Source organism: Equus asinus, chromosome 5 (genome assembly GCF_041296235.1).
Source record: "Equus asinus isolate D_3611 breed Donkey chromosome 5, EquAss-T2T_v2, whole genome shotgun sequence".
NCBI lineage: Eukaryota > Metazoa > Chordata > Mammalia > Perissodactyla > Equidae > Equus > Equus asinus.
The window spans coordinates 99,586,583-99,599,319 of NC_091794.1; the positions used below are offsets into that span (position 1 = coordinate 99,586,583).

The following is a 12,737-nucleotide window of genomic DNA, read 5'->3' on the forward strand; positions in this document are numbered from 1 at the left end:
TGGGCACAGTCAGGTTCCATCCCCTGCCAATACAACCAGCTGTGTGACCTCAGTGCAGCAGGCACAGCTAGTGCCCTGCCAGGTCCACTGCTGAGAACAGACAGATCTTAAAGAGCTGCCGCAGAAAGGCAAGGCTCCTCAAGACCTGCGTCGTCTTCCTCGGACAGTGCAGCAGCAACCTCCAACCTCCGAGTTACGAGGTGGAAGCAGTTGTGGAAACTACACATTAGGGGGCAAGTGGGGAGACATGCACAAGGGCGGGGGGTTCAGGAAGCTCTCAGGGAGGCTGGGACAGCGGCAACAGCTGCTGGCAGTTCACACGCAGTCTCCCCACGCTCAGAGACCAAAGGCAAAGAAACGCAGGCAACGTGCTGGACTGCCGATTTTCGTTTCATTTATTTCTTCTAAGACCACCTCCTTGCAGTTTCCAGAGAGAAAAATACAAAACAAGAAACAGACTTGGTTTCAAATACATAAACAGTGTGCTGGAGTTTCAGGCATTACTGATAACATTGTTACAGAAGAATGTCAGCTTACTCCAGGGCACGGCAGTATTCCTGAGGAATAGACACAGAGTTCTCTTCTCCCCACAGGGATGCGCTCAGGTCTAAGTCACTGTTCCGGCTCCTGTAAAGGAAGGACACTCAGGTTACAACTGTGCAGACAGCATGTTGACAGCCCTCTCTAGCTTGCTGCTGCAGGTCAGGCTCAAGGGACCAATGGGCCCAAAAGCATCCCACTGTTTGCTTTAAAATGGTCTCACCAGAGCACTGCACACATCCCGCCCAGGTTCCTCAAAGTGGCTCCCCAAACTTTGAGGGAGGAGAGTGGGAAAGGAGCTGAAGAGGGCCAAATAATCAGTACCTGGATAGGTGTATTCCTAAAAGCCATCATAGAGATGGCTTCCAGGTGAGTGGAGAGAGCATGGTCCTGGAATCAAACAGCCTACTAAGGATAGGATCTTTGGCAAGTTTCCTAACCTCAGTAAGATTCAGTTCTCTCATCTGCTGACTGAGGATAATAAAACCTCTCCCACAAATCTATCAGGAGGGAGGTCCGGAGAAAGAGTATAAAGGTGCAGCACCTAGGATGGCTCACAGGGCACAGCAGGCACTCAACAAGCAACGACCATAATACAACCACGCTGAAAAGGCCCCAACGCGGGATTTTGCTCCTTTGTTCAGAGAATGGAGGATGACAACATCAAGGCACAGACTCAAGTTCAGATAAAGTTACAAGGCCATTTTGGAGCAGTACACATAAGGCTGTAAAAAACGTAACAATATTTTCCACAGTAACTCCCAGCCATTAAACATATAATATGCATATAATCACCCCCGAGCCATTATCCATGACAACTCAGTTTGGAACAACGAAAACATTTTAAATAATTAAAAGACCTGAAGCTCCTCTCCCTGTTCCTTTCTGTTCTCCCCTAAATTCAGCTGTGGTGCCAAAAAAGTCGGGGAACAGTGGAACCTGCCCGTCGGCAGCTTTGGTGCCACACGGCTGAGCCTCTTCTTGCACTGTCCCTCTGATTGCCCCACCCTGGCTCGGCGCAGAGACGGTTCAGGAGCAGGGAGGGCAGCCACAGGCCCGCCAGGCTTCCCAGCTTGCCAGCTCCCTCTGCTCCCAATTCTCCCTCCAAGCACGCAGAGGTCGGTAGGCAGCTGACAGTCAGAGCACGTTCTAAAATAGAGGCTACTGAGCTGCGGCGGGACATTGTCATTTGAGATTTGGCGACTCTTGTGGCTACAGCTTTTGACCAGAATTGGGACACTCATTTGTACCACATTTTCTGCTCTACCTGTTATTATGGTGGAACGATGACAAGTCAATCGCCCTTCTTGGTTGGCCTCAACTATAATAAACCAACACCTCTTTTTATATAGCACCTCACAGGTTAAAAACATTTTCACATTTAATCTTCCCACCAACGCTATGGGTAGAAATATTACCCTCATTTTCTAGGTAGAAGACAGAATCTCAGAAGAGAAAACCTCGAGATCACACAGGAAGCCAGCGATGGCCCAGGACTCTCGCCCAGGTCTCCCGGCTCCTGTGCCCTCTCCTCCGGCCCCTGCTGCTGCCCAGATCATTGTGATTCTAGCTCCAGGGTAACCTAGAAAGTCGATGATTCTACACATCCAGGGAATGTGAAGTTCTTCGCAGAAACTCGTGTTGCCATAAAGGTTATGCCTCGGTAAGGCTGAGGCCATTAACACATCTAACAGGATATACAATTTACTTCATTCATTCATTGTACGCTTATTTGAGTGCCTACTTTGTCCCAGGCCCTGGGGATACAAGAGCAAATACCACCTCTGTCCTTGAGCACCTAGCCTCCCACGATCTTTCACTTAAACTCCCTGCTAACCAGTCCCCTGAAGTAAGGCAATGGGAAAGGCTGCTGCTCTCTTCCCTCTCGAGGCATGTGTTAGAACTTTTCATCCTGTCCGCATCATTCACAATCCATCTGGAGACAAGGACTTTGGCAGAACTACGCGGGACTTACAGTCAAAAACCTGCCCTCTTCCACGAAAGCACAATAACGGCTGAGTCCCCGCAGCCTTTAGGGTTAGTGTATGTGTGAGATGTTTCCAGGGGACTCTGAGATCTTGAACAAAAGCGCTCCTTACAGATATTTCACACAAATCTACTTTACTATAGTGATAACCTTTCAGGCAGGCCCGTCAGTTCCAATCAGCTCCCATCCAAGTACACATCTGCAAGCACACATGCATCCCAGGGTACGGGGGAGGGGAGGACTTCAGGCACCAAAGTGGTGTCAACATCACTAAAGGCCAAAGGGCAATGAGGATCTCAGTGGGGCCACAGTGACACACACAGTTTATTAATTATATGCACTCTAAAGAATTCTTCAGGGACACAGGAGAAACTCTTCTTCTTTTAAAAGGATGAGAAACAACAATTCTGTACATACTTTGACATATTTTCCATGTAGAAGGTATGGAGCCTGGAAATCATGCTGACAGTTGGAGTAGGCCATTCCCAATCCCATGCCAGAACCAAAGGCTAATGGCCACATTCTTCCTAGGGAGCAGAAAAAGGAAAATCCCAACAGGGAACCATTAAGAGAAGATAAAGCTTTTTCTCTGGTTATAACACTTGCTTAGGATTGAATAAATATTCAACATGCACCATTCTGATGACTATAACATGCTACACATTTTTGTCACTATTTAATCAATGGCCAAAAAAAGGAAGTGGGGGATCATCAGTAAGCTTATTAATTTAGCAAATATTTATTAAGTACCTTTGCTGCTAGGTTGAAGGTATTAATAAGTGGTACAGTATGAAAACAGTAGACACAATTGAACCTTATAACTTTTCTATGTCAGTTCTAATCATTTGCTCATTTTAACTAATTTCTTAATTTTATCAGAAATAATATCTTTCAGTAAGGTGCTTGAGTTTTAGAAATATGCAAGAATTCCACCAATATTTACATGTTTTGATGACAGTAAGCCATGAGGTTTCCTTAAGCCAACACTGTGAATGATTATTTCACATCGGCACTCTGGGCTAATTATGATTGTCCAGTTATGTATTCCATGCCACCTCTTTGTGGAAAGAGGTCAAAGTGGCCCCCTTGGCTTTTAGTCAAAATCCAAACTTCAGAAGTTCTTCCACAGATGAAAGGGACATTGCCTGCCCTTTGCTTAGGAGAATTTTTGGCCAAAAAGTTTGCGTGTATCTGGTCCACTTGTTTTTATTACCAGCAGGACTCTCATTTTCAAGTTCCTTTAGAAAAAACTGTAATTAATTAGAAATGCTTGAGCATGTAGATTTGGCCAAATGACTAAGTGGCATCAAGCACAGCTTTTAAAATGCTACCATATCTAGGATATCAGGCACCCTGACTCAACGCCCAGGAGGAATTCTGGAGATGCCCAACCCATTCTGACCTCTTTTGAGTCCACATTCTTTGTCTAGCTCACTTTACAGTGGCCTACCTAGACCCATAAATGGATGGGTTGGCAGACACGGAGATGTGCCTTCCAGAAGTGTCCCTGCACACCAGGACATTATGTTGAAAAGGGAGTAGAAGTCACACTTACTTTTAAAGAAGGTAAGCGAGAAAACAAGTCCTAATCCAAAGCCAGTACCTACAAAGAGGGAGCAAAACATGTTAGATCTCCTCAGAGTAACTGGACAAAAATAAAATGAACACTTCAAAAATGTGAACATCTATAAAACAGATCTTTTTTTCATAACTTGGTATAGAGTTGATTTTCTCATTTCTAACCTTCTTTCTTGTTGTCAGAGGCTTTACAGATGCCTTTGGCCCCTCTGCCCACAACAGGGGGTAAAAACTTTATTCCTTATTTTGACTAGACAAGTCTTGGGGATGGGGAAACAAGACAGGACAGTTCTTGAGCAGATGCTCTCCACATGGCCCTCAAGTAGCCCCCGGCATCTTGGGCTCTCCTACCGTCTTCCATGGAGCGGCCACGGCCAGGACATCAGATGAACAATGTCAACAGGAAGCTCCCCTTGTCATTTCAACACTTTGAGTGATGGCTACTTTTTGAGGAAGATGGAAAGAAATGATCCAGAACAATTCCCAAAGGTTGTCACAAGTCAGGCACAAGCCAGAGTGTCCAGACAGAGGGTGAGCACTTCCTCAAAAGCCCCAAATGTGGAGATTAATCCTCTCCTCTCATTTTATTCACAGGACATTTTTAACCACTATCTTTCAAAATAAAAGAACAAAGGCAAGCCTAATAGTCTGGTAGAAAAAAAATTTAAATACCTAATGTTAAATCAACCTTCACAGGAATCTAAGCCTGAAAAAAAAAAGACCAAATCTTCATTTTTACCAGTACATATTTCTCAAATCTTGGTCATTCTAGTGTTACTGTCACAATTTTTGCTAAATTCACATGTCACCTGCACAATTATTTACTTAACTGTTCTCCTTAACAAGAAAATCAATGCACATATTTAATTAAAGAAACTTAGCCTCAACTTAAATAATACAGGTGTAATTATAGATTTGAGTGCTAGCTATATTTTTTCCTAAGGTGTGTTAAAACAAATGTAAAACCATTAAAATAAAAATAATTTGTCTGTGGTACACTTCAGAAGAAAATCATCTCACATACTGTAGTGATACATGTCCCAAACTTTGAGATAAACTTATTTTTCCACATCAGACAAGTGAGTTACACATGCCAAAGAAAAGAGCCAAAAGCTGAGATGGACACATATATATACACACACACACAGACTTTGTTTTTTTTTTTTTCAGATTTGACAGACAATTGTTTTCAGACCTTTCAGAGTCTTCTCATGCTCTTTACTAAGTGTCTGCTCCATGGCCCAACAGAGTCCCTCACCAATCTCTTGAACAATTAAGCACCACATAAAAGTCCCAATCCCTGGGGCTGGCCCCGTGGCCGAGTGGTTAAGTTCGCGCGCTCCGCTGCAGGCGGCCCAGTGTTTCGTTGGTTCGAATCCTGGGCGCGGACATGGCACTGCTCATCAAACCATGCTGAGGCAGAGTCCCACATGCCACAACTAGAAGGATCCACAACGAAGCATATACAACTATGTACTGGGGGGCTTTGGGGAGAAAAAGGAAAAAATAAAATATTTTTAAAAAAAAAAGTCCCAATTGCCTTAATGGTTTTCAAATTTGTGCTGTTGAAATTCCAAGAGCTTCTTCTCTGTCTAACCATGATTTTGGGCTACTGCAGTGTGAACATTTCAAAGTACTCCTCAGTCAACCCAACCTGACCTTTCTGCTCCAAACTTCATCACGAGCAAGCAAACTAATCAACACGTTTTTTGATCCACCTATGCGACAACCCAGCTGAGGCTGTCCTGAAGAAAAGTATTTACGCGATTTACCCAGGAGATTTCTGGTAAGTCTCCCCTCCACATATGTGACCGTGATGGATGTTTCTTTCCTATGACTGTATCTTATACAAATACAAGTTTTAGTTAAAAATCATTACTTTGCTCTGTCCAATAAATCCCGCATTAGGTACTGGTTTGGTGCCCAACTTCAAAATACAATATCTGAAAATCGCTCATGTCATCCCAATTTCCATATAATTTAATAAAATGGTGGAAAACCAATCAGTTTACAGATCACAATAGTTAACCTATTCAAGGTTGACATAATGAGAGGGAAAAGGAACTAACATTTGTTTCCCATGAATACTCAACAATCTCTTTTCTTCCCCTCCAAAAATTCTCTTTTAAACCAAACAACCTGATATGGCATTACCCCCATTTTCTAAATGCAGAAAATAACTTGCTCAAGGATACTCTGTTTAGTTGGCAGTAGAGCAATGAACTGGGCCCACGTCTGCCAGACTCCAAAGTCTGGCCACTATACTCTCTATGTCCTGACAGTGGATTCCCCTACTATTTCAACCATAAACAATCTTTACTGCCCAAAGGAAACTGGAGTGTCAAGATTTCTACTGCCAGTGAAGTAAGATGCGGCCAAAAACAAACCATCCTCCCCGTGCAAGAGCCCAGAACACCAGGAACAAGTCTACACAAGGCCGGAAGGGCTTGAGCAGATTCATTCCCAACTAATCCTACCGCACACGTCACAGACACAAGTCTACCTGGTAGGCGGGACTCAAGAACTTGAGAGAAAGGGATACTCCTCGGCAAGAACCTGCTGTTGCTGGGTGTACAAAATGGCACAGGGTTCCATCTCAAAGCGACCTGCCTCACCCCCTTGCAGCTGGAAGATGAGTAAGACAGTAAATTGGTACTAGAAAATGAGGTAAAGCATTTGGACTGGCTTACAGATTTCAAACCAGGCAATGGGATGAGGAGGTAGGCCAGTAAAAACATAAAGGCTTAGAATCAGAGCTTTTGGTCTTCTCCATCTGGAAGGCAATTTTTTGGCAATCAAATCAAAAGCCCAAAAGGAAAATATTTCAGCATTTTTCTTGTCCCTCTAACTCCATGCCTGTCTCTGTTACTTTCCCCCCATGGAAAGAAAGCTCTCTGATGCTCAACTTTTCCTAGTAGTAGACCAAGAAAGACGCTAAGCCCACTGCCACCAGTATCACTCAACTACAAAGATGAGAAACGCTTCAACATCAATCAATATCGAGTAGAAAATTTTGAATCTCTAGACTTCATTTAAGCTCAGGTATATGCCCAACCACGCAGTTTTGCTCCTATTAAGGGCACTTACCGCCAAGAATAAGTACAGACGAAAATCACAGTTCAGACTAGCCAAAAGACTGCGTGTGCTTTATGGGCTTAGTTAAATTGGGCTGCTACATCTTCAATTCTTAAGAGTGTTTTTTTTCTCTGTTTCTGTATTTTTAAGACACAAAAAAAGAGACTATTCTCTTCAGAAAAAATAATACAGAAAATAATTTTTAAATGTCAATGTTTCACTTAAAGTCAGCTATCTCAGTTATTTAAGAGAGAAACAATGGTGGGCCTGCTGATGAGTTTCACAGGTTCAAGTTCTCACACGCTCGATTTTCTTTTAAAAGGCAACATGTTGCTTCAAAGAAAGTCCCACCTGATCAGGGGACACCAACTCTGCAGCTGTTTCCACTAAAGATTGGCACCTCTAGGCCAGGTTTAAACTTCATAACAATAAAACATGAAAGGTTCGTCTTACAATAAAAACAAACCAACATGGAAAAGAGAAGAGTTTTCTCTGCCTTTGGCCACTTTTTTTGTTGTTGCATGACAAGCTCTCTTAGAGGAAAAAAGCCGAAGGAAAAAGTACAAAGCATTTTTCACCTTTCCTGGAAGCAAATATTTAACTATGAATAAAGTTTATATAACTTTGCCTTCCCCCACTCAAGCCTGTTCTTTTGGTCCATGCTATCTGAAATGACAAATAACCTTAAAGTAAAGAAATGCCTGATTATAGGTGCACATCGTCCTCACAGCAAAGTCCAGTTATTGGGGGAAGGAGGTGAGCAAAGCAAAAAGAAAAAAAAAATACACACAACAGAGAAGCCTTATGGAATTGACATTAGGCAAGGAGCCCATGCTCTGAAACCATTTCTTTTGGAGAGGAAAAAGAATTGGCACAAATTGTTTCAAAAAGAAATTACTCCAAATCAATCTAACCCTGCACTTTAACGCACACTTAGTGCCCAAAAGGACATCATAAAACTGCCTAGTAGATAAACACACATTTTTAGGAAGGAGCAATTCCTTAACAGTTCATCTGATACTATTTTAATAACAACAGAGTACTTGCTCCCACTAACTACATACAAAATATTGCCTTATCTTATGCCCAAGTGAATTTGAAAACAAATTTAAAAGAATAACAACCAACAGCAGTACACCAGTGTACACTTTAACCCACATTTTGTGTAAGAAACAGGAAAATATATCTTGATGGTCAATACCGTGACATATGGACAATTTCTAGTTAGTCAATGCAAGCTTACTTAGGAAAATCTTTGCTCTCACCATGCCACATATCATGAAGCTTTACTTCACTGCAAACAGTTAATAAGTAAACATAATCAGCAAGAATTAACAAGCAGGCTCCATAATCTGACTGCAGGCTTGGGGTAGAAATGTACTTTGGATGTTAGCCCCTACACAGAACAGGCTGGAGCAATACACGCTCCTGCAGAGTCAACTTCGTACAAGCTGCAATCGCCAATGGCCGTTCAATGGAGGAGGAATAACTGATTGATTGGAGAGGCACAGAAAAAAATCCTCAGACATTCACTTCAAAAACATTTCTATAACAGATCATGGTGGGGGGGGGACACAGACCCATTTTACTTATTAGTAACATAATATGATAATTAAGATCTCACTCCAGCTTACATTTAACATTTCAAACAAAATCCCTAAATTCATAAGCCTAATGTATAGTTATCAATGCTAAATTTTGACCTGCATCTAAAAACTAATTAAAATTGTGAAGCAACTCCATTTTAACTTGTATAATAAGATATCAAGACATATGAGCAAAAACTTAAGTACATATTCACCTGGCAGTTTATGAATATGAGAAGCTACAGGAATTACAAGCAAGTTTTTAAGATGCTAGAAGCCATGTGCCAAACAACTCTATTCTGAAATGTCTGAAAGAAAAGATAATAGCTCCCAAAAATGAGAGATTTCCTCTCCTGCTGAGGGGAACAGCAAGAACACTGATGTTGAAGCAAGACAGGCCTAGTTCAAAGCACTGCTCGACTCCTTACCAGCTCTGACCTCAGGGCAATGATTCATGCTGGCCTGGCCTCAACCTGCTCATCTGTAGTGTGAAAACAGTCTCACAGCACTGCTGTATTAGGAAAATGTAAGGTATCTGCATTGTGTGACACGGAACTCTATGACTGGTACTAAGTTCTGCTACCTCTCAGAAGATTCAAAAGACGTCAAAAGTGTAATGTTAATAGTTAACCCTCCTGTGAAACACAACTCCCTGGCTTGCTTACGATCACACTGTGGGCTGCGCCACAGCTGAAAATCAGAAGCTGGTTTCCCACTCTCTGCATAGTTGACTATACTTCATTGGCATCAGCAACTGTTTATAGGAATACATCAGGGTTTAATATATATTTTTTAAATAGGGGATTCCTTCAGACTCATTGCTGAACGAGAAGATTTTGCTTTTAAAATATATTTTCCTAGGGGCTGGCCCCGTGGCCGAGTGGTTAAGTTCGCGCGCTCCGCTGCAGGCGGCCCAGTGTTTCGTTGGTTCGAATCCTGGGCGCGGACATGGCACTGCTCATCAGACCACGCTGAGGCGGCGTCCCACATGCCACAACTAGAAGAACCCACAACGAAGAATATACAACTATGTACCGGGGGGCTTTGGGGAGAAAAAGGAAATAATAAAATCTTTAAAAAAAATATATATATATTTTCCTAGAGCTGTCCTGTGTTTAATAAAACTACATTTATGCTTTGAACATGGGTTAATATCAAATTGACCTGTTTATCACGGGCATGCTTTCCTTCAATCACGTTTCTATCAATGCTTTAAACTCATCAAATGCATTTGTTATGACAGAACAAACATGAATGTGCTTTTACAGAAAAGTACCATTGGGACTGAGTCTAGTTAGAACTACACTTCCAAGAAACACTCCTGATTTATGAAAGATACTCAGGGCCCAATTTATGAAGGAAAAAAAATAGTTTTAAGTCAGCTCCAAACTGTGTTACTTAATCCTTTGAGGCAAAGACAGATTGTCCCAGGTGTCCATGTGTAAATGCCAAGTCACGTGAATTAACCAAGAAAGAGTGCCAGACCAAAAACCCAGAGATGGTAAATTCGGTCTGTGTTAATTAGTTTCTCAAAAGTCACTACTGCTGCAGTGTATATAGGAAACGGACTAAGAAGGTGACTATTTTGTAAGACCTTAACCTTCCTGTGGCTATCCGGACCAGACAGGCTGGAACATCTGTAGGAATTTCTCAGGTGGACATCAATTACCACGATTCTGAGCCGAGTAAGCAAACCAGTCAGCAGAAAGGAGGAAAGATAGGGAAGGTAAATGTGGAAGTCATTACTGGTGTGCTCTGCCTCAAGAAAAGCCAAACCCACAAAAGGGTCCTTTTAAATGAGCGCATATAGCACATGATCCAACTTTCAGAATTCGGACAGCCATAAAACTTTCCAAGGATGCACAAAAGGAGAAACACAGTTGTACACATTTTACTAAGATATAATTAGTTAATTCTCATTTGGGCATAGCATGTAGGAAAAATAATTAGTCTGAAGACTAATTATTAAAGGGAGACTGAAACAATGCAGAAGTATTAAGTTTCAATAAACACAATAGAAGACAACGCGTTACATGTATTTGGGGGAGAGGGTACTTCTGAGGTACTAACAACAATAGAGTGTCAGTATTAGGTTTCTACATGTTATCTGATCCACAGAACCACGTCAGGAGGTGGATTATGATCCTGTCTTACAGCAGAGGAAACAATTTAGAGGGGTTCAGTGACTCACCCAAGTACACATAACTAAACAAACTAGAATTCGAACCCAGGCTGTCTGACTGCAGAGTCACGGCTCTTTCCTACACACGTGGATAAACCTCAGGGAGAGGTGAGCAGAGCAAGAGAGCCACCAGTCTACTGTGACATATGACAACAAAGTGTTTTTCTGGATTGTAGCACTCTGCATGGGTAATTTATGTTACTCTTCAGTTCCTCAAGAAAAGACCAGAAACCACAGATGGCAGGAGTGGTAACAAAAAACTGAAGTTACTTAGAATCCATGAGAAACAGTCAACAAATCACGTGGGGGGCAGACTCCTTCCCTCTGAGCACTGGCTAGAGCTGCGATGATTTCAAATGAATCTCAACTTGACAGTGTGTTTTCCAGCGAGCGCCTTCCCTCCTGACGCCTCCAATACCTCTGGCCCCTCCTCACCAGCAGCAGGAACTGGATCCGCACCCTCGGAAAGTAAACCTCAGAATCAGGGATTCATCATCCTTGTGTCCACAGCATTAGAGCTATTACGTTGTCGCCTCTTCCTGATTCAAATGAAAATGTCAATGGAGAAACAAGTACCCACAATTCCTTTTCCTTACACATTCACTTGATCTACATTTCCTAGCATTTATTAAGCAGAAGGCACTGGGGATAAATTTCCTTACTCTTGGAGCACACCACTCAAGTACAGTGTTTATTCTTTGAAAAGTGGGAAGCGTCACACAGTGCTTATACTTTGGTTATAAGGTTATGGGGACTTGGGGGTAAGACAGGTTAAACGTGACTGAGAATACTGGTGAGGTTACACTAGGTGGGTGTCTCAGTCCTGGGGCAAATTACGTAACTTCTCTAGGTGTCAGTTTCTTCACATGGCAAATCGGAATACGAATAGTGCCTATCCTTGACTGGGGGACAGTGAGGATGAAACAGCATAATACGTGTAAAAAGCTTGGAAGAACAGTGTATCGCACACAGTAACTGTAATTGTCTTCTTCTCCCACAAAAAGCATTTCAGAACAAATCGGAAGTTCGAATACTTACTGGGCACTGAAGGGCAAGAGTACTGGGTTCGACAAGGGTCAGAAATAAGGCAGTCTCTTCCTGGGGAGCTTGTGACCAAGAAGGGATAACAAGTCAAGTATGCAGAAAACTGAACAAAAGCAGACCCTGCAGGCCGTGAGAGGGGCGATTTTCCCCCAGTCAGAGGAGGAGGATGGGAACACACGCCACTGGGAAGATTTTTTTTGAATCTTCAAGTCACAGCCAGAGTTTGGGGGATGGATGCGCACTGTACCCAGGGGGCAGAGAAGCAGGGCTTGTGCTGGGAAACGGGGGGCCGCCAGCTGAAGCAGTGTGTCCTGGGCCGGAGGGCTACAGCTAAAAAGGGATCCAAGCCATTCTGAAGGCACCAGAAACTGAGCCAGGAGTCTACACAGCACTTAATTCAGTAGGCAGGGGCTTCCCTCGAGAGTTTTTTAAAAAGGTCTAACATGACTGAGGCTATGCTTTAGCAAGACTCATCTGACTAAGGTGTGTAGGGTTACTTGGAAAGGAAGAGAAGTTTTGCTGGCAGAAGTTACAAGACTTAACAACTGATTAAGTGTGTGTGTACAGGGTTTGGGGGCTGCAGAGGGGAAGGCTGTCACAGAAAACACTAAGAACTTCTACTTGGATAACTATAAACACATTGGTGCTATTTTTAATAGGCATCAAATAAATTCTTAATACCAAATTCCCTTAATAAATCTAAAATATACCTTGATTTATAAAAATGCAACAGCTACAATGTTTT

The 12,737-nt window shown here is 42.6% G+C and overlaps 1 protein-coding gene across 1 annotated transcript in view; it reads right to left on the reverse strand.

Moving 5' to 3' along the window:
• Nucleotides 1–372: 372 nt before the first annotated feature.
• MICOS10 (mitochondrial contact site and cristae organizing system subunit 10) overlaps nucleotides 373–12,737 on the reverse strand; it is a 31,526-nt gene continuing 19,161 nt past the window's right edge. Inside the window, exons 2-4 of the mRNA XM_014854756.3 lie at nucleotides 4,083–4,130; nucleotides 2,945–3,054; nucleotides 373–627 (exon numbers count right to left, since the gene is read on the reverse strand). Coding sequence (XP_014710242.1) covers nucleotides 613–627; nucleotides 2,945–3,054; nucleotides 4,083–4,130 — 173 coding nt within the window. The 3' untranslated portion in view covers nucleotides 373–612. The remainder of the gene's footprint in view (nucleotides 628–2,944; nucleotides 3,055–4,082; nucleotides 4,131–12,737) is intronic.